Source organism: Plectropomus leopardus, chromosome 23 (assembly GCF_026936395.1).
Source record: "Plectropomus leopardus strain MGB_pleo_1.0 chromosome 23, ASM2693639v1, whole genome shotgun sequence".
Taxonomy (NCBI): domain Eukaryota; kingdom Metazoa; phylum Chordata; class Actinopteri; order Perciformes; family Serranidae; genus Plectropomus; species Plectropomus leopardus.
This window is the reverse complement of record NC_142198.1, coordinates 23835215-23860000: the sequence shown is the minus strand read 5'-3', so window position 1 is coordinate 23860000 and position 24786 is coordinate 23835215. Positions and strand designations below refer to the sequence as shown.

The 24786-nt window shown below is 39.3% G+C and overlaps 2 protein-coding genes across 3 annotated transcripts in view; one reads left to right on the top strand and one right to left on the bottom strand.

The window, feature by feature from the left end:
• Positions 1 to 5516, bottom strand: part of LOC121966457 (atrial natriuretic peptide receptor 1) — a 15895-nt gene extending 10379 nt beyond the window's left edge. The window contains exons 1-10 of the mRNA XM_088074049.1: positions 5244 to 5516; positions 3721 to 3832; positions 3115 to 3247; positions 2858 to 2990; positions 2420 to 2521; positions 1903 to 2005; positions 879 to 1024; positions 723 to 795; positions 434 to 578; positions 1 to 21 (exon numbers count right to left, since the gene is read on the bottom strand). The exon at positions 1 to 21 is cut by the window's left edge and continues 66 nt beyond it. Of these exons, the coding sequence (XP_087930175.1) occupies positions 1 to 21; positions 434 to 578; positions 723 to 795; positions 879 to 1024; positions 1903 to 2005; positions 2420 to 2521; positions 2858 to 2990; positions 3115 to 3247; positions 3721 to 3832; positions 5244 to 5516 (1241 nt within the window). The remainder of the gene's footprint in view (positions 22 to 433; positions 579 to 722; positions 796 to 878; positions 1025 to 1902; positions 2006 to 2419; positions 2522 to 2857; positions 2991 to 3114; positions 3248 to 3720; positions 3833 to 5243) is intronic.
• A 190-nt stretch (positions 5517 to 5706) lies between these two features.
• LOC121966275 (nephronectin-like) overlaps positions 5707 to 24786 on the top strand; it is a 42141-nt gene continuing 23061 nt past the window's right edge. Inside the window, exons 1-10 of one of the 2 annotated variants that reach the window (XM_088073422.1) lie at positions 5707 to 6059; positions 7637 to 7737; positions 8788 to 8880; positions 9509 to 9628; positions 10558 to 10677; positions 10858 to 10992; positions 11474 to 11548; positions 11947 to 12537; positions 13435 to 13518; positions 14204 to 14302. In XM_088073422.1, coding sequence (XP_087929548.1) covers positions 5983 to 6059; positions 7637 to 7737; positions 8788 to 8880; positions 9509 to 9628; positions 10558 to 10677; positions 10858 to 10992; positions 11474 to 11548; positions 11947 to 12537; positions 13435 to 13518; positions 14204 to 14302 — 1495 coding nt within the window. In that variant the 5' untranslated portion in view covers positions 5707 to 5982. The remainder of the gene's footprint in view (positions 6060 to 7636; positions 7738 to 8787; positions 8881 to 9508; positions 9629 to 10557; positions 10678 to 10857; positions 10993 to 11473; positions 11549 to 11946; positions 12538 to 13434; positions 13519 to 14203; positions 14303 to 24786) is intronic. The other variant, XM_088073423.1, reaches the window with a different exon arrangement.

Sequence of the window (24786 nt, the reverse complement as noted above, 5' to 3'; positions counted from 1 at the left end):
ATGGCCACCGTCCTGCCGTCACTGCACAGCAGAATCAGATTTAGTGACATTCGTCTGTTTTTACAGTTTCTGCCGGTTATAAATGTGACATTTCTGTGATATTTAATTTGGCGGGCCCACGGGTTTGGAAGGTGCGTTTTTCGTAAAATCAAATTTTGGAGAAAGAAGTTTAAAAAAAAAAAAAAAAAAAGAAAAAGGGCAAAAGGTTTTTAAAAATCAGCAAAAGATTTTTTTTAATGAAAAAAGAAATTTCTTTTCTTTTAGAATAAATAATTTGCTAGAAAAACTTGAAATGAAAAAAAGCCAAAAGTTTCTAAAAATCACCCCAAATTTTCAAAGTAAAAACAAAGCCGAAAAGCACTCGACCCCGCTCCCAGCCAGCAGCATAAAAAACGCAGCGTTGACGGTAAGATGGAGGTTTACGGCGGCGTACTGTATCCCCGTGCAGGTGAAGGGTGTTTTTCGGCTCCCCGGTTGTCCCGTGTAGGAGCTGAGAGCCGTCACACAGCTGGTGTTACTGTCGCTGTTCCCCACCGGTACGCTCATCATACTGCCCATCGTCATGTGGGCGTCCTGGTCTGCAGAGACAAAAAGACAGGAGACACAGAGACACGACGAGAGAGAGACATGAAGGGTTTCTGATTTGGTCGAACCAGTTTAAATTCGGGCAGTTCAGAGGTGACTAAACCAGCTCAGCAGGTCAAAGCGGTCTCATCCGTTACCTGGTTTTATCTTGGCGAAGTCGATGATCCAGCTCTCGTCCCACAGGAGCTTCTGTTTCTGGTACCTGAGCCACTGAGCGCACAGGTTCAGCGGTTAGCTCCGTATTAACACCTTATTTTTAATATTTTAGCGTTTGTCGGGTTGTGGGTTCTCACCACAGCGGTCAGGAGGAAGCAGAGGCAGAGCAGGCTGAGCGGCAGGCCGATGGCCAGCTTGGTGGCCGCCGTCATTGGGCATTCGCCGCAGTCAGCCGGACAGGTGGAACAAAACTCCGCCTCCTCGCAGACGCCGTCCCCGCACACTCAGAGGAGAGAAAAGACGAGGGAGTCACTACCTGTTCAGAGATTACTGCAACACTGTGACGGGAGCTGAACTCTCAGCCGCTAATTCGCTTCAACTAGAACCTCAACCTTCACCGCACCAAACCCCAAAGCACGATACTTACTTTGCAACCAAATCTGGCCCCTGATAGGGGCCCCGGTGGCCCCCCAACCATTTTCTAATTGAAAATGAAAATAAAGTGATGGACTCTGTGAATAGTTTTTGTCCTTTTAGTCTCCATAAGGTGTCAGAGACATAAAACAGCATCAACATAGAGCTTGTTGATCCAGAGGAGGATCCCCCACACCCCTGACAGAGGACACAGCTGAGACACTGATGTCCTAAAATACTACAAATGTCCTAAAATCTTACAAAGATAGTAGAATCCCAAAAAACATCCAAAAATTCTAGAAACATCCTAAAATTCGAGAAACACCAAAAAATCCTAGAAATGTTCTAAAATCCCATGGATTTCCTAAAACCTTAAAAATGTCAAAAATCGAAGAAACAGGCAAGAAACATCCGAAAATTCTGAAAAACATCGTAAACGTCCACAAATCTGATAATCATCCAAAATGCCTAGAAATGCCCTAAAATCTGAGAAATCTGACAAATGTCCAAAAATTCTAGCAATATCCTAAAATCTTAGAAGCGTCCGGCAGTGTGACACAGACAGGCGCGGGAGGATGTGGCTCTTCAGGAGGTCGGTTAGGATATTTGGGCGACTGTCACTCCAAAGTCGAGACAGACGGAATCTGCGGAGTCTAAACATGACGTAGTTGGTCATGTGACCTTCGTTGTATTGTCGCTGTCGTCGTGCTGTGAGCTGGAGGGTGGACATATAGCAGCGTAACCTACCTACAGCAGGCTGCACGTTGCTCTTTGCTTCGAGAGCGACCTGCATGAGGCCGACTCGTATGTGAGCGATGAGCGAGGTCAGGCCAGCGTGGAAGAGAACCACCTGCAGGACAGACGACTCGTTTAACAGGTTGCAGAGACTTTGTCTCCACAAAAGCTGAATGAGTCATCTGGCGAGAGTTTGGTGATTGAGCTGTTATTGTGAAAACGTGTGAAAGAACTTGAGAGCGCAGCGAGGCGAGTTAGAAAGATTGGTGGAGTAAAGAAGTGCATCATCTGCATACAGAGATATAAACGTGTGTCGGGTTTTTTCTGCACTTTTTGAAAAGATCGCTGATAGTTTGTCGCAGAAGTGACTTAATAAAGATGGACGATCACTGTTATTATTCAGAGGCTTTTGGCATCTTCACACTGACGCTTTTATTTAGGTGTTTAAAAGCTTCGGTGGCGTGTTTGCAGGGAGTTTTGGTTGTGCTGGAAACTGTTTGAAGTTTATAGAGAAACGTTCGAATGTTACCTTGGCGGTCCAGTTGGTCTGAGTCATCTTGCCGGAGGTCGAGATGGTGTGTGTGAAGATCGTCCCGTCGTCGGGTATCCAGGGACCACAGATGCTTTCTGTCTGAAAGTTGGTTTATTTCATATTCATTAGTCTTTAAAATGTAATTTTATCAAACAGCGACACTTTTAAATGAGTAAAAAGAATAACTACAGTTACTCCATAACTGTACTTAATGTGTGTTTCCACTTTGAGATCTATGAATTATTGAAGCATTTACTGACGATTTCAGTTTAATGGTCCCTAATATCATGTAATGATGGGTCATTTTAACAGTTACTAGAATTACTTAATTAATTGGTTATTTATCCATTAAGGAAACATTAGTTAATATTTGTGAGCTAGCTGCGGTTTCTCTAAAACTTCCAAAAAAAGAAAACAAAGAATTGGCGTATGCACCATGTGACCCATCGGACAGGAGTGGATGTTAGCGTGATGAATGCAGCAGTTTTCTCCGTTGGCGTCGTTCCAGTTGAGCGGACAGTCCAGATGTTCACAGAACCTGCGAGCTGTTTCGGCGTCTACTACAGAACTAAAAAGACATCAGACCAGTTCAGACCAGGAAAAAAACAGTCTGGATCCCAGTAGAATTTAAAGTAAGTTAGAGTGAGTCTGGTTTAAATCCAGTGTAACCAGTTAAAAACGGAGGTATTTACCTGTTTGGAAATATTTGTTTTTTGACAGCCCAGTGGTAGAAAGAGTCCCTGGCCGTTACCGAGTACGTGACACTGAACACCTTACCGCTCTTCACCGTCTCCGGAGGACGGACCACCCAGGCCATCTCCAGACCTGAGACCAAACAGAGACACATTGGACCAGAAATCAGAGTTTAATTCAGCTGAGACGGACGCTTGAATATCTCCGCCTGCTCGTTACAACGCTGAAATTCAGCGAGAAGAACTGAGATTTCGACAGGAATAAATGAGCTTTATTTCTGCAGTATTTTCTGATGTAAACGCAGTTTTTACCGGAGTAATTATGGTTCATAAATTATGTTTCGTGTTGGTTCGGCAGCATTTGCACTCGGCTTCCAGTTAGTGGTGAAAATGTCATGTTTCCATTAAGGAAAATCGAATGGGAATTTGCTAAAGCATTTGTGTACTGTAAAAGAAAGAAGTATTTGTTTTAACTTCACAAAGTGAGTGTCCTGGCCGCGCTTAAATTTTAAGTCGACTGAAAATCAAACGTCAGTGTTGAATCAAACGTGTTTGAGCCAGAACGAAGATGCTGCGATATCGAAATGTAGATTCTGATATTCTGACCTCCGCAGTCGATCATGTTGAACTCGTTGGGTTTGTCCAGCGGCCAGCAGTCGTACTCGCTGTTGTCCAGGTCGTGCCAGCAGCTCGTCGGATCAACGAAGCACACGCACACCTTGGCAAAAAAAGGCAATTTTTTTTCCTAAAAGAATTTTGGCACATTTTCTTCTTCACAGTGTTTCATGTTTTTCATTCACTTATCAGAGCCAGAAACTGTAAAACAAAAGTCATCCTTAGATATTCAACATATGTACGTTCCTTGAACACATCATGTGTGCTGGACATCAAAAGCTGATCTGAAATAACGATATTTCATCAAAATCACTTTATTCTATGTCTCTTTTAAAACTTGTCCTTGTTTTTTTAATCTTTGCAGTATTTACTCAACTTGTAAAAACAGAAATTATTGTTGGCATAATAATTTCCGACAGTCCTTGAACACTTCATGTGGAAAGAAGTCTGTCAGAAAAAAAAACCAAATCTGATCTTAAAATACTGAAATTTCATCCAAATCCCTTAATTCTACGTCTCATTTAAAATGTGTCCAAAAATCAAGCGTCTGCATGAAGAAACGAGCAGAACGACACGAGTGAAAAACCCACCGAGGCTTTTTTCATCGCCTGATGAATAACAAAACAGCAGGTATCCTATTAAAAAATATCCAACATCAAATCACATTTAATGTTTGTAGAGTCAAATTAAAAAAATAAAGACAAACATCTGGATCCTTTAAACCTTTAATTTTTTCTTAGTTGTGATGAAAAGTGGCAGCAGCTGCTTCTCTGCAGGAGCTGAGCAGCTTCTCCAAAACCTGCAGAGATTTGATCTGTTTTCATTAAAAAAACGACGATCACAGATCAAACATGACATTCAGTTATTACTCTTTTCTTCCCTCTCTGAATATTAGTCAATAATTTAATGAGAGAAGAAGAAATAATCTTCTAACAGTCTGAGTTCATTAACAAACACTGTGAGCAGGACGTGTGAGAGTCTTACCCAGAGCAGAAACCACAGTCTTTGTCTTCTCCTCATGTCCCTGCAGGAGGACAGACGGGTGGACAGAGACACAGAGAGACAGACACACAGAGAGGTGTTGTTAAGCTGAGGAGTCCAGACTCAGTGATGAGGAGAGCAGAGGGAGGAGACAGAGGGACAGAGGGACAGAGGGACAGAGAGAGAGTGACTGTGATGTCCACTGCTCTCTGCTGGTCACTTCTGTTACTGCATTGTTATTATTATCATTATTATCATTAATATCATTGTTATCATTATCATTATTGTCATTATCATTATTGTCATTATCATTATCATTATTATTATTATTGCTATTATTTTTATTATTATTATTATTATTATTATTATTATTATTATTATTATTTTATTGGTCCTCCTCACATCCTCAAAGACATCTCAGATTAAAAACCTGCAGACAAAAATAATAATAATTGTCTTCACCAGGGTCTAAAAACATAAATGCAGGGTCTGAGGACTCGTGGTGAGCCAGCAGGATCTGACGTTAAACCCACTGAGCTGCTTCCACTGGTCTGTTCTGCACTCTGAGGTTCAGCAGGGTCTGTGGTGGTCTGTGGTTCAGCAGGGTCTGTGGTGGTCTGTGGTTCAGCAGGGTCTGTGGTGGTCTGTGGTTCAGCAGGGTCTGTGGTGGTCTGTGGTTCAGCAGGGTCTGTGGTGGTCTGTGGTTCAGCAGGGTCTGTGGTGGTCTGTGGTTCAGCAGGGTCTGTGGTGGTCTGTGGTTCAGCATTGTCTGTGGTGGTCTGTGGTTCTGTGAAGCTGCGTGACATGTTAAAAGCTTCTTCTGTAGCTTAATTTCCTTACACACACACATACACACACACACACGCACACACACACACACACACACACACGCACACACACGTACACGCACACACACGGACGAATTCCAGCCACCAATCAGCGAGTGCGCGAGAACACACTTTTTTTCTCTCATTCATCTCTTAGAACGCTCGTGTGCGTGACGTCACTTCGAACGAGTTCGGCGGCCGAAAAGAACTAAAGAACAGACCGGGTTCTTCCACCGAACAGCCGTCTTTGTTTCCACGGCTCCGCTCCGGTGCTCCTCCCGCCGTCAGGTCTGCCGTTTTTTTCCATCTTTGGCCGTTCACACCGGGACGGGCTGTCCTGCTCAGGTGTGTTCGGGGGGCATTAGCCTGATTGTTTGGACCGGATCAAAGGGGGACAGCTGATTGGTCCTGCGGGTTGTGTCGGTGTCCCGGGTTAGAGGGGGACATGTTGACGCGGGTGGTCCTGGTTCTGCTGTCCTGGTTGTGTGTGTGGACTGAGGGACAGCAGCTGGACTCAGACAGGTCAGAACTGTGTGTCTTTGCTTTATTTGACAATTTGTGAATCTGTCGCGGAGTTACAGGGACCCGACGGACCAGGTTTCATCTGGTCTCAGTTTTTGTTTCATGTGACGGAGCGTGAGTGTGTGTGTGTGTGTGTGTGTGTGTGTGTGTGAGTGAGGGAGTGTGTGTGTGTGTGTGTGTGTGTGTGTGTGAGTGAGGAAGTGTGTGTGTGTGTGTGTGTGTGTGTGTGTGTGAGGAAGTGTGTGTGTGTGTGTGTGTGTGTGTGTGTGTGTGAGTGAGGAAGTGTATGTGTGGTAAGTCATGTTTAATTTAACTTTAATATATTAGTTTTTATAAAATGCTGAGCATGTCTGCTGCTGTTTTCCTACTTAAATTTTTATTTTTGTTCCATTTGGTTTTGCACGTTATCTAATCTGAACTTCGAGTTTTGTACTTAAGAAAATAGTTTTCTTTGTTTTTTTGGGATGTGCTGTAAATTTCCAATAAGACTCTATAAGGAGGTTATTGTGATCTCTGTGGCTCTGCTGCAAACAGCCTGAAAACAACAGCTTTCATCCTGAAATCCTTTCAATCCACTCCCAGTTTGCAATCCGTCTGTGGCTGTCTTTAGTGTGTGTGTGTGAGCAAAAAGCAATGTTTTTGTGCTTTTTGGAATTTATTATGTAATATAATGTATTTTTACCTTATGAAGCACTGGACCAGGTTTTAGAAAAACAATTTTAAAGCATTTTTTCTGAGCAGGGAGGACCAAATATAATAATGACAGAGTTTGATTGGATAAACTTCAAAACACCAGCTCATACAATTTTACAAACTTTATCTCACTCCACCTCCTCATAATAAATCACAAAATTGTGCTAAAGTGCAGCCGTATTACACAAACGTTATCTCTTTACACTGTTACTCAAACTTATTTAGTTTTTTATAAACTAATTGTTTCAAATTTCACTCAAACTGATGCCGACTGTGGCTCAAACTTCAGTTTCCTGAAGCTAAAATAAACAATAAATAGACGATAACAAACAAAATTAATCAGATTAACTTTAGTTGTTTAATTCAACATAATTTTAATCCAAATTATGAAAAATAAAAAATGGAGAACTGAGGAAGCTCTGGTCCAAATTACATTAATTCACTCTGATAAAAAAACTGACCGGTGATAAAGATCAGATCCTGTGTGTGTGTGTGTGTGCGTGTGTGTGTGTGTGTGTGCGTGTGTGTGAGTGTGTGTGTGTGTGTGTGTGTGAGTGTGTGTGTGTGTGTGTGCGTGATGTCGGGACGGAGAGAGAAAGTATGTAGCGGGAGTGGAAAAAAAGAGGAGCTCCTTCCTCTCTGGCTGACATCAGTCATGTTCAGACAGGCACCGCGTGGAAACAGGAGATGTCACACACACACACACACACACACACACACACACACACACACACACACACAGCAGCCAGTCTGAACTGGAACAGACGTCTTCAGACAAAAGTTTCTCTCATGTGTTCACTCGTCTGCACACGTATGAACTGTTTAAAGAAAACATGAACATTAATATGTGTGTGTGTGTGTGTGTGTGTGTGTGTGTGTTGCAGCTGGGTGGACCTGGCAGTGTTGTCTGATGGCCTCTGTCACTATGGTAACAGCGTGGAGTGTTGCTGGGGCTGGAGACAGATGGACTGGGGACGCTGTCAACGTGAGGACACACACACACACACAGCACACACACACACACACACACGTGTCACGTGAAAAGGACCACAGTGTAAAGTTTCACGTGTTTTTTGGACGATACGGGCTGAAAATGAAGCTGGCATATTTTTAGGATATATAAGATAAAATGGATAAATAAGATAAATACAATAAGATAAGATATTGATCCTTTATTTGAAATCTGCATCGTTACATCAGAAAGGTGTTTGCAAGTACGCAAGCAAACAAAAGAATAGAAACAATAAAAGACACGATGCATAGTTCTCGATACACAATATATATTTGGATATTCTGAAATCTCCTCAAAAGCACATTATTCATTACTGCCAGAACTGCAGACAGAATCAAACTTGCATTTAAAAAATAAATGAATTAAAAAGACATTTTTTTTAACCAAATTCCTTCTCTGACGTGACATTTGTGAATGAATGACTGTTACTGTAATGACTGTACTTTATATTATAATATGAACACAATTGCATGTTTGATGAATGATTATTAGTAATGTGGAGGTAACAGCTACATAACAACAAGATTAGTCTGATAATTTGAGAAAAGGACAAAACTTAACTGTGATATAACAATATTCAATATATAAGAAGATATTTGGTCTCATATCACGATACGATCTAATATTTTTATATTGCTCATTCTGAGTGGGGGGGGTGTTTTTTCACTGGATCCTGGTTCGTTTTTTTCCTGTTGTTGTGATTCGTTTGTGTCGGTATTAACGCTGTCAGCTGCTGATTCAGACCGAATACATCATACATCCAGGATTCCCTTGGATCCTTAAAAAGTCTTCAAAGTCCTTGAATTCATTAAATAGTAATAAAACTTTATTTGGTATGAAAATCAGTCGGTCCATCAGTGTGTTTATTAGAGATCCTCAGCAGGAACAGGACAGCAGCTCACAGCCCCACAGACACACCACACACCCGTTTATACAGACTATTTCATCCCCCAAATCTATACTGACTCCCTGTGTGTGTGTGTGTGTGTGTGTGTGTGTGTGTGTGTGTGTGTGTGTGTGCAGCTCACTGTCAGCAGGGTTGTAAACACGGGGAGTGTATTGCACCAGACAGATGCAAATGTCACCCAGGATACACTGGAAAGGCCTGTAACCAAGGTAACTGTGTGCGTGTGTGTGCCTGTATGTGTGCCTGTGTGTGTGTATGTGCAGAAGATCACCGCTCTTTGCAGTTTGATTTCCCATCATGCCTCTGAGACGAAAAAAAGAGACACATTCCTGTCATGTTTGTTTGACCTGCAAAGGCGTGTTTTACCTGAAGACCCCCAAAACACACACACACACACACACACACACACACACACACACACACACACCACCGTTTCCAAACTTAGACCAAAACACACAAGTGGCAAACTACACTACCCCCCCATACACACACACACACACACACACACACAATCACAGTGTTAATGTCTTGATTAGAGGCTACATCATGACTCATATCCTGACTATAAACAACATCTGGCTTTAAACTGAAGCCACACACACACACACACACACACACACACACACACACACACACAGACACGACACACCGTGATTTAACACTACACAAACACTTAAAATGCTGTTGGTGTCCAGCAGTCAAAGGTTAATCCCACAAGTTGACAGGAAGAGTGAAAACAGACAAACTCCTTCCTGCCCGTTAACCCCTGAGTGTGTGAGTGTGTGTGTGTGTGTGTGTGTGTGTGCGTGCGCGTGTGTGTGCGTACGTGTGTGTCAGACCTGAACGAGTGCGGCGTGAAGCCTCGGCCCTGTAAGCATCGCTGCATGAACACGCTGGGCAGCTACAAGTGTTACTGTCAGGACGGATACAGAGCGCAGCCGGACGGCAGCTGCAGGAGTGAGTGCACACACGCACGCACACACACGCATGCAGGCACACGCACGCACACACATGCATGCAGGCACACGCACGCACACACATGCATGCACGCACATACATGCATGCATGCACGCACATGCACGCACGCACACACACACATGCGCACACACACACACACACACACGCACAAAAAAGTTTACTTTTCACATATGCAGCCATGAGAAATGTTTGGAAAGTGTGTCCTGCTCTTTGCAAACATTTCAGCAAAGGTTGCAAATGTTCTCTTTCTTTAATCGATTAATTAGTAAAATTAATGATCAATTAATCTTTAATTGATAAAAACTTTGCTTATTTCAAACAATCCCAATTATCCTCAGTCAAAATTAAAAGCAACATATTGCAGACACTTTTTGTACTTTTAAGTTTCACATGATTTAAATTTAACATGTCATCTGAAAAGGACTTGAGAGAATTTCCTCAAATTTGGCACAAACGTCCACTTGGACTCAAAGATGAACTGATTACATTTTGGAGTTCAAAGGCCATGGTGACATTGCATCCTTCTCATTCTTTCAAACATGATATTTCATGAACACCTTGAAGGAATTTCTTCCAATTTGACTCAAACATTCACTTGGCCTCAATGATGGGCTGATTTGGTGTTTAAAGGTCAATGCCCCTGTGAGCTTGCATTTGTCTCATTCTCGTAAACAAAATATCTAAAGACAGCCTTGAGAGAATTTCCTCAAATTTGGCACAAACGTCCACTTGGACTCAAAGATGAACTTTTTAGATTTTGATGGCACTAACATATACTTGGATTCAAGGATGATATGATTAGAATTTGGTGCTTAAAGGTCAAGGTCACTGTGACCTTGCATATGTCTCATTTTTGTGAACCCATGTAATATTTTCTGTTTTTTATTGTCGTGTGTTTGGACTTCCAGATGCTCGAACCTGTTACCATGCCAACTGTCAGTATGGCTGTGAGGTCATTAAGGGGGCGGTCCGATGCACCTGTCCGTCTCCGGGGTTACGGCTAGGACCAGACAGACGCACCTGTGTTGGTCAGTGAGTCTGTCTCTCTGAGCTACCGGGTGATGAAATGCTGACGGAGGTGTAGCTCATCCTCCACCTCTCCGTTTGTCTGTGTTTCTGTCTCTCTGTTTTTGTCTCTCTGGTTCTGTCTCTCTGTCTGTCTTTGTGTTTCTGTTTCTCTGTCTGTCTCTCTGTTTCTGTCTCTGCAGACATCGATGAGTGTGTGTCGGGCGGAGGTGTGTGTCCTCGTCGCAGAAAGTGTGTGAACACGTTTGGCAGCTTCGTGTGTAAATGTCACCTGGGATTCAAACTCACGTACATCAACGGACGCTACAACTGCATTGGTGAGACTCAGCGTGTCTTTTTAGAGGAGAAGACACACAGCGGGACAGTGTCTCTGTTTTTCTTAGTTTACATTTAGTCATATAAAATAAACACAATTAATTTGTTAGCAACAATTAGTAAAATAATAATAATTACAAAATAATAAATAAATAATCTAATAAATTACAAATACTAGAAAAACAAAAAAAGGAATAAATAAATAGATAGATAAGTAAATAAAATATAAGTTAATAGGTAATTTACAAATACAACTAATAGAATAATAAAAAATAAATAAATATATAAATAAATGAAACACTTAACTACTATATTTGTTAAAAAATGACAAATGTTTTGTCCAACATCTGCCCCAATATCTTAAAAAGGTTTAATTTTAACAATAAACCTTTTTGATTAAAAATCTGCTAATCCAAACACAACCTTAAAGTCATATTTATTCCACAGAAAATCAGAATAAAAAGTTTGTCTTTGTGTCTCCAGATAAGGACAGTCGGCCGTTCTGCACTCTGAATCCATCGTCCCCAAAGTGCAGGTGTAAAGACGGCAGCTGTAAAGGTAAAAACACACCTCATCGCCGAGTCAACACAAGTCACATCCTCCGAAACAAGTCGTCCTCAAAAAACAGTGAGCTGCACAACTATGGGGAAAAACGTTTATTGCTGAAGACGCACAGAGAACAATGTCACATATTCCATACACTTCTATATTTTTCTATACATATTCTATACACTTGTGTATACTTCCGTACATATTCTGTACACCTCAATATTCTTCTATACAGAATCCAAATACTTTCATATGTCTCCAAACACATTTTACACACTCCTGTATACTTCTGTACATATACTGTGCAGTTCTATATGTCTCTTTACACATTTCATACACTTCAGTATGCTTTTATACACATTTCATGAACTTTAATATACTTTCTATACACTTCTATATGTTTCCAGCCGTCCCCAAAGTGACTCTGGGGCCGGAGAGACCGAGAACTACTAGACCAGCACCTGCAAGAACTGCAACTCCCATCACCACCTCTGCTGCCACTACTACTGCTACTGCTACTACTACTACTGCTTCTTCTATTACTACAACAGCTCAGCCAACCACAATTACAACTACTACAGTAGCAACAACTACCTCTGCCATTTCTACTCTACTCAATACTACTCCCACAACCCCAGCACCTACTACTAATACTACAAGTACACTACCTACTACCCCTGCCACTATGACTACTACCACCACTCTGCCTACTACAGCTGACCTGGATACTACAACTCCAACAATAGCAGCAATACCTACTACTTCAAGTACAATACCTACTGCTACTACTACTACTACATCTGTTACTACGACTACTTCTGCTACTGTTCCAAGTACAACACCTGCTACTACCACAACTGCTAGTATGACTACTTCTACCCTGGGTAGTTCAACTATTACTACTATCTCTACTACTTCTCCGTCTACAGCGGAACCAACGACAGTGAACAACAGGATCAATAAGGACGTCACACACAGACAGAGAGGGGACGTGCACAGTAAGGACACACACACACACACACACACACACACACACACACACACACACACACACACACACACACACACACTTTCTTGTTTTTCTCACTTATGGGAACTACTAACTGTTCAGGTCGCTTGTGGGGACCAAACTCTCCATCAGTCAGCCATGCCTGAAAAAAAAAAAGTGATAGTACATGAAATAAACAACTGAAAGAACTTTTGCTCACACATCATTTGCAAAAATCACTTTGTAAACAATTATTTACTACAATTATCACATATTCTGTTTCGTCAGTACACACAAATCAAATATAAGAGACAGAAATATGGAGAATATATCAAGAATATGTTATAAAACAACTGCATAAAAATATAAAAGGGAGAAAATAAGGACACAAATATAAATATATATATTCACATATATAAAAGCATATATATATATATATATGTGTGTGTGTGTGTTATATATATGTATATCATATATATATATTCTCTGAGAAGTTTCAGGTGAAAAGGATCTTTAATTTATTAAAAACTTAGTTTTTCTTTTATTATTTATATTTCAGCAATCTGAGTGATTTAAGGGTTAAGTAGAAAAGTTACTCAAAATTCTCAAACATTACTCAAAAATTGTTTATAATATAATGAATGAATGAAATAAAATTAATCAAAAAATAGGTGAGAGATTATTTCCATAGATGTCCATCCATATATTTACAAGAGGTACAAGAAATATCAATATCTGTGTATGTTGTGTGAAATTATAAAGATGTTTCTCCTTAGCATTTTTAGAAATACAGTATTTAAAAGGTTAAAAGTGCTGTTCATGCTCTCAGTTTTAGACTCTGAAAAACTACCTCTCGGTACAGTTTTATTTCAGTTTGTTGTACAGTATATGTGTGTGTGTGTTGCAGTCCCTCGACATCCCAGTCAGAACCAGGTGTGGGAGTTTGACATTGAGCTGGGAAACACAGCCCAGGACGCCAGAGATGATCCTGGTGAGTGTGTGTTAATTTTCCAGGTCATCACTGGTGCTGAAACTTAAAAGCCAACCTGAAATTTTCTGTCTTAGAGAAAAGACATGACATAAACAAAAAAAGTCAATTTTAGTGTAACTCTTATTTATTAAAACTTGGTTCTCACTGTAGGAATATGGTCACTATATCACTATATAGTGACCACTATAGCAATGACTCAATATCACGAGAGTCATTGCATTCAAATTATATTGTGATCAATAAATGTAAGCAGTAAGATGATGAAATGGGTTTTCAACTATCCAACACATTCGACAACGTTACTTGGAAGTGGACGGTGAAGTTGTCACCAAACTGTAATCATCCATCACTTTCTGCTTTAACTCAAATGTTCAAACTTGGATTGTTTCAGTTTGGCCTCCAAATGAGGAGTGTTAGATTTTTTGAATAAACTTGATGAACCTTGGGACATCTTTTGGAACTCCAGAGTTTTGAACCGGATTACGTTAAAGACATGAAAACACGTGTTAGATATTAACAGCTCAATGAGAATGTTGTTGGCCTGAAGTTATGGTTTGTTAAAGCTCTCTATTGTATTTGTCGTTTTAATGTGTGTAGTATTTTGACAACTCTGGGCTGCTGGAGGAAAAGACAGCTGATTGGGCCATAGGAGCTACAAGCTTTTGTTTTTATTTGTGTTTTGTAGGAGTTGGTGTGCTACGTTGTACCTTCGATCACGGACTGTGTGACTGGATGTCAGACGAAGAAGGAGATGTACACTGGGAAGCAGCTCACAACCCCGCAGGTACCAGAAACAGAAACATATTTCGACATGAATTTAAATTGCAAAATTATACGTCAGTGTAATATATGAGTATAGCACGTTGATTTTTTTTTTTAACAAAGGTCATAGTAAAATATGACAAAAAAAGTGCAAAAAAACAACTATACTTTGTATGAAACTTTTTACAAATACAGTGCAGTATGTCAAACACACTTTAGTATAGCATGCCGAAAATACGGCTGAAAATGCATTATAGCATGGCGAAAAAATATGACTTGACCCAAAAGCAATAGCGTGTCTTTGCACGCTATTTAATGCAGTTTTCAACTATTTTATGCTGTTTTTGGCAGATGCCATTTTTTGCCATTTGCCTTGCTCTTTGGGTTATTTTTTTGACATTACATATTTTGTTGTTTTTGGGCGTTTTTGAACCTTTCTATGCTATGGCGTGTCTTTGCACGCTATTTAGTGCAGTTTTAAGCTGTTTTCAGTAGTTTTTGGGAGATGCCATTTTTTGCCATACTATAGCCTTGCTCTTTGGGTCATTTTTTCAACGTGCCAAATTTTGTTGTTTATGGGCGTTTTTGCAACTTTCTATGCTATGGCGTAACTTTGCACGCTATTTAATGCAGTTTTAAGGTGTTTTCAGCATTTTTACCATTTTTGCCATACTATAGCCTTGCTCTTTGGGTCATTTTATTGATGTGCCAAATTTTGTTGTTTTGGGGAGTTTTTGCACATTTCTATGCAATGGTGTATCTTTGCAGGCTATTTAATGCAGTTTTAAGGTGTTCTCAGCAGTTTTTGGGACGTGCCATTTTTTGCAATTTTTGCCATACTATAGCCTTGCTCTTTGGGTCATTTTTTTGATGTTCCAAATTATGTTGATTTTTAGCGTTGTTGCAACTTTCTATGCTATGGCGTAACTTTGCACACTATTTAATGCAGTTTTAAGGTGTTTTCAGCAGTCTTTGGGACGTGCCATTTTTTGCCATTTTTGCCATACTATAGCCTTGCTGTTTGGGTAATTTTATCGACGTGCCAAATTTTGTTGTTTTTGGGCGTTTTTGCACATTTCTATGCTATGGCGTGTCTTTGCACGCTATTTAATGCAGTTTATGTTGTTTTCAGCAGTTTTTGGGACGTGCCATTTTTTGCAATTTTTGGCCATACTATAGCCTTGCTGTTTGGGGCATTTTTTTGATGTTCCAAATTATGTTGATTTTTAGCGTTGTTGCAACTTTCTATGCTATGGCGTGTCTTTGCAGGCTATTTAAAGCAGTTTTAAGTTGTTTTCAGTGGTTTTTGGGACGTGCCATTTTTTGCCATACTAAACTTTTGCCATACTATGCTCTTGCTCTTTGCTCATTTTTTCAGCATGCCAAATTTTGTTGTTTATGGGCGTTTTTGCAACTTTCTATGCTGTGGTGTAACTTTGCACGTTATTTAATGCAGTTTTAAGCTGTTTTCAGCAGTTTTTGGGAGATACCATTTTTCCCATTTTTGCCATACTATAGCCTTGCTGTTTGGGTCATTTTATCGATGTGCCAAATTTTGTTGTTTTTGGGAGTTTTGCACATTTCTATGCAATTTTATGTCTTTGCAGGCTATTTAATGCAGTTTTAAGGTGTTTTCAGCAGTTTTTGGGACGTGCCATTTTTTGCAATTTTTGCCATACTATAGCCTTGCTCTTTGGGGCATGTTTTCGACATGCTAAATTTAGTTGTTTTTGAGCGTTTTTGCAACTTTCTATGCTATGGCATATCTTTGCACGCTATTTAAAGCAGTTTTAAGCTCTTTTCAGCAGCTTTTGGGAGGTGCCATTTCTGCCATTTTAGCCATACTATAGCCTTGCCCTTTGGGTCATTTTTTTGATGTCCCAAATTTTGTTGTTTTTGAGCGTTTTTACAATTTTCTGTGCTATGGCATGTCTTTGCAGGCTATTTAATGCAGTTTTAAGCTGTTTTCAGCAGTTTTTGGGATGTGCCATTTTTTGCAATTTTTGCCATACTATAGCCTTGCTGTTTGGGCCATATTTTCGAAGTGCCAAATTTTGTTGTTTTATGGCGTTTTTGCAACTTTCTATGCTATGGCATAACTTTGCACGTTATTTAATGCAGTTTTAAGCTGTTTTCAGCAGTTTTTGGGAGATGCCATTTTTTGCCATACTAAACTTTTGCCATACTATAGCCTTGCTCTTTGGGTCATTTTTTCAACATGCCAAATTTTGTTGTTTTGGGGCGTTTTTGCAACTTTCTATGCTATGGCATGTCTTTGCATGCTATTTAATGCAGTTTTAAGGTGTTTTCAGCAGTTTTTGGGAGATACCATTTTTGCGATTTTTGCCATACTATAGCCTTGCTCTTTGGGTCATTTTATCGATGTGCCAAATTTTGTTGTTTTTGGGCGTTTTTGCAGATTTCTATGCTATGGCATGTCTTTGCACGCTATTTAATGCAGTTTTAAGGTGTTTTCAGCAGTTTTTGGGATGTGCCATTTTTTGCAATTTTTGCCATACTATAGCCTTGCTCTTTGGGGCATTTTTTTGAGTTTCCAAATTTTGTTGTTTTTGAGCGTTTTTGCAACTTTCTATGCTATGGCGTAACTTTGCACGTTATTTAATGCAGTTTTAAGCTGCTTTCCGCAGTTTTTGGGACATACCATTTTTACAATTTTTGCCATACTATAGCCTTGCTTTTTGTGTCATTTTATCGATGTGCCAAATTTTGTTGTTTTTGGGCGTTTTTGCACATTTCTATGCTATGGCGTGAATTGGCACGTTATTTAATGCAGTTTTAAGCTGATTTCAGCAGTTTTTGGGAGATGCCATTTTTTGCCATTCTAAACTTTTGCCATACTATAGCCTTGCTCTTTGGGTCATTTTTTCAACATGCCAAATTTTGTTGTTTTTGGCCTTTTTTGCAACTTTCAATGCTATGGCATGTCTTTCTACACTATTCAATGCAGTTTTAAGGTGTTTTCAGCAGTTTTTGGGAGATGCCATTTTTTGCAATTTTTGCCATACTATAGCCTTGCTCTTTGGGTCATTTTTTCAACGTGCCAAATTTTGTTGTTTTGATGCGTTTTGCAACTTTCTATGCTATGGCGTAACTTTGCACTTTATTTAATGCAGTTTTCAGCTGTTTTCAGCAGTTTTTGGGAGATGCCATTTTTTGCCATTCTAAACTTTTGCCATACTATAGCCTTGCTCTTTGGGTCATTTTTTCAACATGCCAAATTTTGTTGTTTTTGGCCTTTTTTGCAACTTTCAATGCTATGGCATGTCTTTCTACACTATTCAATGCAGTTTTAAGCTGTTTTCAGCAGTTTTTGGGAGATGCCATTTTTGCCATTCTAAACTTTTGCCATACTATAGCCTTGCTCTTTGGGTCATTTTTCAACATGCCAAATTTTGTTGTTTATGGGCCTTTTGCAACTTTCTATGCTATGGCGTAACTTTGCACTTTATTTAATGCAGTTTTAAGCTGTTTTAAGCAGTTTTTGGGATGTGCCATTTTTTGCAATTTTTGCCATACTATAGCCTTGCTGTTTGGGCCATATTTTCGAAGTGCCAAATTTTGTTGTTTTATGGCGTTTTTGCAACTTTCTATGCTATGGCGTAACTTTGCACGTTATTTAATGCAGTTTTAAGCTGTTTTCAGCAGTTTTTGGGAGATGCCATTTTTTGCCATACTAAACTTTTGCCATACTATAGCCTTGCTCTTTGGGTCATTTTTTCAACATGCCAAATTTTGTTGTTTTTGGGCGTTTTTGCAACTTTCTATGCTTTGGCATGTCTTTGCATGCTATTTAATGCAGTTTTAAGGTGTTTTCAGCAGTTTTTGGGAGATACCATTTTTGCGATTTTTGCCATACTATAGCCTTGCTCTTTGGGTCATTTTATCGATGTGCCAAATTTTGTTGTTTTTGGGCGTTTTTGCAGATTTCTATGCTATGGCATGTCTTTGCACGCTATTTAATGCAGTTTTAAGCTGTTCTCAGCAGTTTTTGGGATGTGCCATTTTTTGCAATTTTTGCCATACTATAGCCTTGCTCTTTGGGGCATTTTTTTGAGTTTCCAAATTTTGTTGTTTTTGAGCGTTTTTGCAACTTTCTATGCTATGGCGTAACTTTGCACGTTATTTAATGCAGTTTTAAGCTGCTTTCAGCAGTTTTTGGGAGATACCATTTTTGCAATTTTTGCCATACTATAGCCTTGCTTTTTGTGTCATTTTATCGATGTGCCAAATTTTGTTGTTTTTGGGCGTTTTTGCACATTTCTATGCTATGGCGTGTCTTGGCACGTTATTTAATGCAGTTTTACGCTGATTTCAGCAGTTTTTGGGAGATGCCATTTTTTGCCATTCTAAACTTTTGCCATACTATAGCCTTGCTCTTTGGGTCATTTTTTCAACATGCCAAATTTTGTTGTTTTTGGCCTTTTTTGCAACTTTCAATGCTATGGCATGTCTTTCTACACTATTCAATGCAGTTTTAAGCTGTTTTCAGCAGTTTTTGGGAGATGCCATTTTTTGCAATTTTTGCCATACTATAGCCTTGCTCTTTGGGTCATTTTTTCAACGTGCCAAATTTTGTTGTTTATGGGCGTTTTTGCAACTTTCTATGCTATGGCGTAACTTTGCACTTTATTTAATGCAGTTTTAAGCTGTTTTCAGCAGTTTTTGGGAGATACCATTTTTGCAATCTTTGCCATACTATAGCCTTGCTGTTTGGGTCATTTTATCGACGTGCCAAATTTTGTTGTTTTTGGTCGTTTTTGCACATTTCTATGCTATGGCGTGTCTTTGCACGTTATTTAATGCAGTTTTAAGCTGTTTTCAGCAGTTTTTGGGAGGTGCAATTTTTGCCAAAATGCCTTGCTCTTTGGGTCATTTTTTCAACGTGCCAAATTTTGTTGTTTATGGGCGTTTTTGCAACTTTCTATGCTATGGCGTAACTTTGCACGCTATTTAATGCAGTTTTAAGGTGTTTTCAGCATTTTTACCATTTTTGCCATACTATAGCCTTGCTCTTTGGGTCATGTTATTGATGTGCCAAATTTTGTTGTTTTGGGGAGTTTTTGCACATTTCTATGCAATGGTGTATCTTTGCAGGCTATTTAATGCAGTTTTAAGGTGTTCTCAGCAGTTTTTGGGACGTGCCAATTTTTGCCATTTTTGCCATACTATAGCCTTGCCGTTTGGGTCATTTTATCGATGTGCCAAATTTTGTTGTTTTTGGGCGTTTTTGCAGATTTCTATGCAATTTTATGTCTTTGCAGGCTATTTAAAGCAGTTTTAAGCTGTTTTCAGCAGTATTCGGGGGATGCCATTTTTTGCCATACTAAACTTTTGCTATACTATAGCCTTACTGTTTGGGTCATTCTTTCAACGCGCCAAATTTTGTTTTTCTGGGTGTTTTTACAACTTTCTATGCTATGGCGTATCTTTGCACACTTTTTAAAGCAGTTTTACTCTGTTTTCAGCAGTTTTTGGGAGATGCCATTTTTTGCAATTTTTTTACCATACTATAGCCTTGCTCTTTGGGGCATTTTTTTGATGTTCCAAATTTTGTTGTTTTTAGTGTTTTTGCAACTTTCTATGCTATGGCGTGTCTTTGCACGCTATTTAAAGCAGTTTTAAGCTGTTTTCAGCAGTTTTTTGGGAGGTGCCATTTTTGCCATTTTAGCCATACTATAGCCTTGCTCTTTGGGGCATTTTTTGATGTTCCAAATTTTGTTGTTTTTTAGCGTTTTTGCAACTTTCTATGCTATGGCGTGTCTTTGCACGCTATTTAAAGCAGTTTGAAGCTGTTTTCAGCAGTTTTCGGGAGATGCCATTTTTTGCTATTCTAAACTTTTGCCATACTATAGCCTTGCTCTTTGGGGCATTTTTTCAATGTGCCAACTTTTGTTGTTTATGGGTGTTTTTGCAACTTTCTATGCTATGGCGTAACTCTGCACGCTATTTAATGCAGTTTTAAGCTGTTTTCAGCAGTTTTCGGGAGATGCCATTTTTTGCAATTTTTGCCATACTATAACCTTGCTCTTTGGGTCATTTTTTCAATGTGCCAAATTTTTTTGTTTTTGGGCTTTTTTACAACTTTCTATGCTATGGCATGTCTTTGCACGCTATTTAATGCAGTTTTAAGGTGTTTTCAGCAGTTTTTGGGAGATATCATTTTTGCCATTTTTGCCATACTACAGCCTTGCCGTTTGGGTCATTTTATCGATGTGCCAAATTTTGTTGTTTTTGGGCGTTTTTGCAGATTTCTATGCAATTTTATGTCTTTGCAGGCTATTTAAAGCAGTTTTAAGCTGTTTTCAGCAGTATTCGGGACGTGCCATTTTTTGCAATTTTTGCCATACTATAGCCTTGCTCTTTGGTCCATTTTTTCAACGTGCCAAATTTTGTTGTTTATGGGCGTCTTTGCAACTTTCTATGCTATGGCGTATCTTTGCACGCTTTTTAAAGCAGTTTTACTCTGTTTTCAGCAGTTTTTGGGAGATGCCATTTTTTGCAATTTTTTTGCCATACTATAGCCTTGCTCTTTGGGGCATTTTTTTGATGTTCCAAATTTTGTTGTTTTTAGTGTTTTTGCAACTTTCTATGCTATGGCGTGTCTTTGCACGCTATTTAAAGCAGTTTTAAGCTGTTTTCAGCAGTTTTTTGGGAGGTGCCATTTTTGCCATTTTAGCCATACTATAGCCTTGCTCTTTGGGGCATTTTTTGATGTTCCAAATTTTGTTGTTTTTTAGCGTTTTTGCAACTTTCTATGCTATGGCGTGTCTTTGCACGCTATTTAATGCAGTTTTAAGGTGTTTTCAGCAGTTTTTGGGAGATATCATTTTTGCCATTTTTGCCATACTACAGCCTTGCCGTTTGGGTCATTTTATCGATGTGCCAAATTTTGTTGTTTTTGGGCGTTTTTGCAGATTTCTATGCAATTTTATGTCTTTGCAGGCTATTTAAAGCAGTTTTAAGCTGTTTTCAGCAGTATTCGGGACGTGCCATTTTTTGCAATTTTTGCCATACTATAGCCTTGCTCTTTGGGTCATTTTTTCAACGTGCCAAATTTTGTTGTTTATGGGCGTCTTTGCAACTTTCTATGCTATGGCGTAACTTTGCACTGTATTTAATGCAGTTTTAAGGTGTTTTCAGCAGTTTTTGGGAGATACCATTTTTGCCATTTTTGCCATACTATAGCCTTGCTGTTTGGTCCATTTTATCGATGTGCCAAATTTTGTAGTTTTTGGGAGTTTTTGCACATTTCTATGCAATTTTATGTCTTTGCACGCTATTTAATGCAGTTTTAAGTTGTTTCAGCAGTTTTTGGGAGATACCAATTTTTGCCATTTTTGCCATACTATAGCCTTGCTCTTTAGGGCATTTTTTTGATGTTCCAAATTTTGTTGTTTATGGGCGTCTTTGCAACTTTCTATGCTATGGCGTATCTTTACACGCTATTTAAAGCAGTTTTACGCTGTTTTCAGCAGGTTTCGGGAGATGCCATGTTTTGCAATTTTTGCCATTGTATAGCCTTGCTCTTTGTGTCATTTTTTCAACGTGCCAAATTTTGTTGTTTATGGGTGTTTTTGCAACTTTCTATGCTATGGCGTAACTTTGCACGCTATTCAATGCAGTTTTAAGCTGTTTTCAGCAGTTTTCGGGAGATGCCATTTTTTGCCATTCTAAACTTTTGCCATACTATAGCCTTGCTCTTTGGGGCATTTTTTCAACGTGCCAAATTTTGTTGTTTATGGGTGTTTTTGCAACTTTCTATGCTATGGCATTTCTTTGCACGCTATTTAATGCAGTTTTAAGCTGTTTTCAGCAGTTTTTGGGACGTCCCATTTTTTGCAACTTTTGCCATACTATAGCCTTGCTACAATTCCACAATTCTACAATTCTACAGTTTCATTTAGCAGACGCTTTTATCCAAAGCGACGTACAACACAAGCAAGAATTTAGACTTAAGGAAAAAACCCTTAGTAAGTGCAAAAAGTGCTTCAGGTGTGATTGGTTACAGGTATTGCCGTCTAGTGGCAGAAGAAGTGCCCCCTTTTTTTTTTTTTTTTTTTGAAACCAAGTAATAACCAGTAGTGATCTCAGCATCTGAGACTCAACAATCTCAGTATCACTACTTACGATGACAGTCAACATACAACATCACACAACTTTGTCGGTGCTAGATAATCATTAGGTGCTGGGTTTTGGACCTTCTGACTTAATTTACCCCAAAGGGCAAAGAGGAGAAGAGTCGGGTTAAGTGCCGAGGTGTTCTCGGAACAATTGAGTTTTCAATTGTCTCTTAAAGGTAGAAAGGGACTCAGCAGATCGCAGAGTTTGGAAGTTTGTTCCACCATTTGGGAACAACAGAAGAGAAGAGTCTGGCTAGAGATTTAGAGCCGTGCTGGGCTGGAAGCACCGGGCGTCTTTCGCATGCAGAGCGTAGTGGGCGAGAAGGAGAGTAGACCTGGATCGGGGATTCCAGGTAGGCTGGAGCAGTTCTTGTGATTGTTTTGTAAGCCAAGAGAAGTGCTTTGAATTTGATCCTGGCTGCCACTGGAAGCCAGTGAAGAGAAATTAGCAGCGGGGTGACATGTGCTCTTTTGGGCTGGTTGAAGACCAGACGTGCTGCTGCATTCTGGATCATCTGAAGAGGTTTGAGTGAGCATGCAGGGAGGCCTGCCAGAAGAGAGTTGCAGTAGTCAGAGTAGTAGTTGCAGTAGTTGCTGTTTGGGTCATTTTTGCCATACTATAGCCTTGCTCTTTGAGTCATTTTTTCGAAGTGCCAAATTTTGTTGTTTTTGCAACTTTCTACGCTATGGCGTAACTTTGCACGCTATTTAATGCAGTTTTAAGCTGTTTTCAGCAGTTTTTCGGAGATGCCATTTTTTGCCATTCTAAACTTTTGCCATACTATAGCCTTGCTCTTTGGGTCATTTTATCGATTTGCCAAATTTTGTTGTTTTTGGGAGTTTTTGCACATTTTTATGCATTGGTATGTCTTTGCATGCTATTTAATGCAGTTTTAAGGTGTTTTCAGCAGTTTTTGGGAGATGCCATTTTTTGCCATTCTAAACTTTTGCCATACTATAGCCTTGCTCTTTGGGCCATTTTTTCGACATGCTAAATTTTGTTGTTTTTGAGCGTTTTTGCAACTTTCTATGCTATGGCATTTCTTTGCACGCTATTTAAAGCAGTTTTAAGGTGTTTTCAGCAGTTTTTGGGAGATGCCATTTTTTGCCATTCTAAACTTTTGCCATACTATAGCCTTGCTCTTTGGGCCATTTTTTCGACATGCTAAATTTTGTTGTTTTTGATTGTTTTTGCAACTTTCTATGCTATGGCATTTCTATGCTATGGCATTTCTTTGCACGCTATTTAAAGCAGTTTTAAGGTGTTTTCAGCAGTTTTTGGGACGTGCCATTTTTTCTCAATTTTTGCCATACTATAGCCTTGCTGTTTGGGTCATTTTATCGAAGTGCCAAATTTTGTTGTTTTTGATCGTTTTTGCAACTTTCTATGCTATGGCATGTCTTTGCATGCTATTTAATGCAGTTTTAAGGTGTTTTCAGCAGTTTTTGGGAGATACCATTTTTGCCATTTTTGCCATACTATAGCCTTGCTCTTTGGGCCATTTTTTTGACATGCTAAATTTTGTTGTTTTTGATCGTTTTTGCAACTTTCTATGCTATGGCATTTCTTTGCACGCTATTTAAAGCAGTTTTAAGGTGTTTTCAGCAGTTTTTGGGACGTGCCATTTTTTGCAATTTTTGCCATACTATAGCCTTGCTGTTTGGGTCATTTTATCGAAGTGCCAAATTTTGTTGTTTTTAAGCGTTTTTGCAACTTTCTATGCTATAGCGTGTCTTTGCACGCTATTTAATGCAGTTTTAACCTATTTTCAGCAGTTTTTGGGAGATGCCATTTTTTGCCATACTAAACTTTTGCCATACTATAGCCTTGGTCTTTGGGCCATTTTTTCGACATGCTAAATTTTGTTGTTTTTGATCGTTTTTGCAACTTTCTATGCTATGGCATTTCTTTGCACGCTATTTAAAGCAGTTTTAAGGTGTTTTCAGCAGTTTTTGGGAAGTGCCATTTTTTCCATACTATAGCCTTGGTCTTTGGGCCATTTTTTCGACATGCTAAATTTTGTTGTTTTTGATCGTTTTTGCAACTTTCTATGCTATGGCATTTCTTTGCACGCTATTTAAAGCAGTTTTAAGGTGTTTTCAGCAGTTTTTGGGACGTGCCATTTTTTGCAACTTTTGCCATACTATAGCCTTGCTGCTTGGGTCATTTTTTCAACATGCCAAATTTTGTTGTTTATGGGTGTTTTTGCAACTTTCTATGCTATGGCATTTCTTTGCACGCTATTTAAAGCAGTTTTAAGGTGTTTTCAGCAGTTTTTGGGACGTGCCATTTTTTGCAACTTTTGCCATACTATAGCCTTGCTCTTTGGGTCATTTTTTCAACGTGCCAAATTTTGTTGTTTTT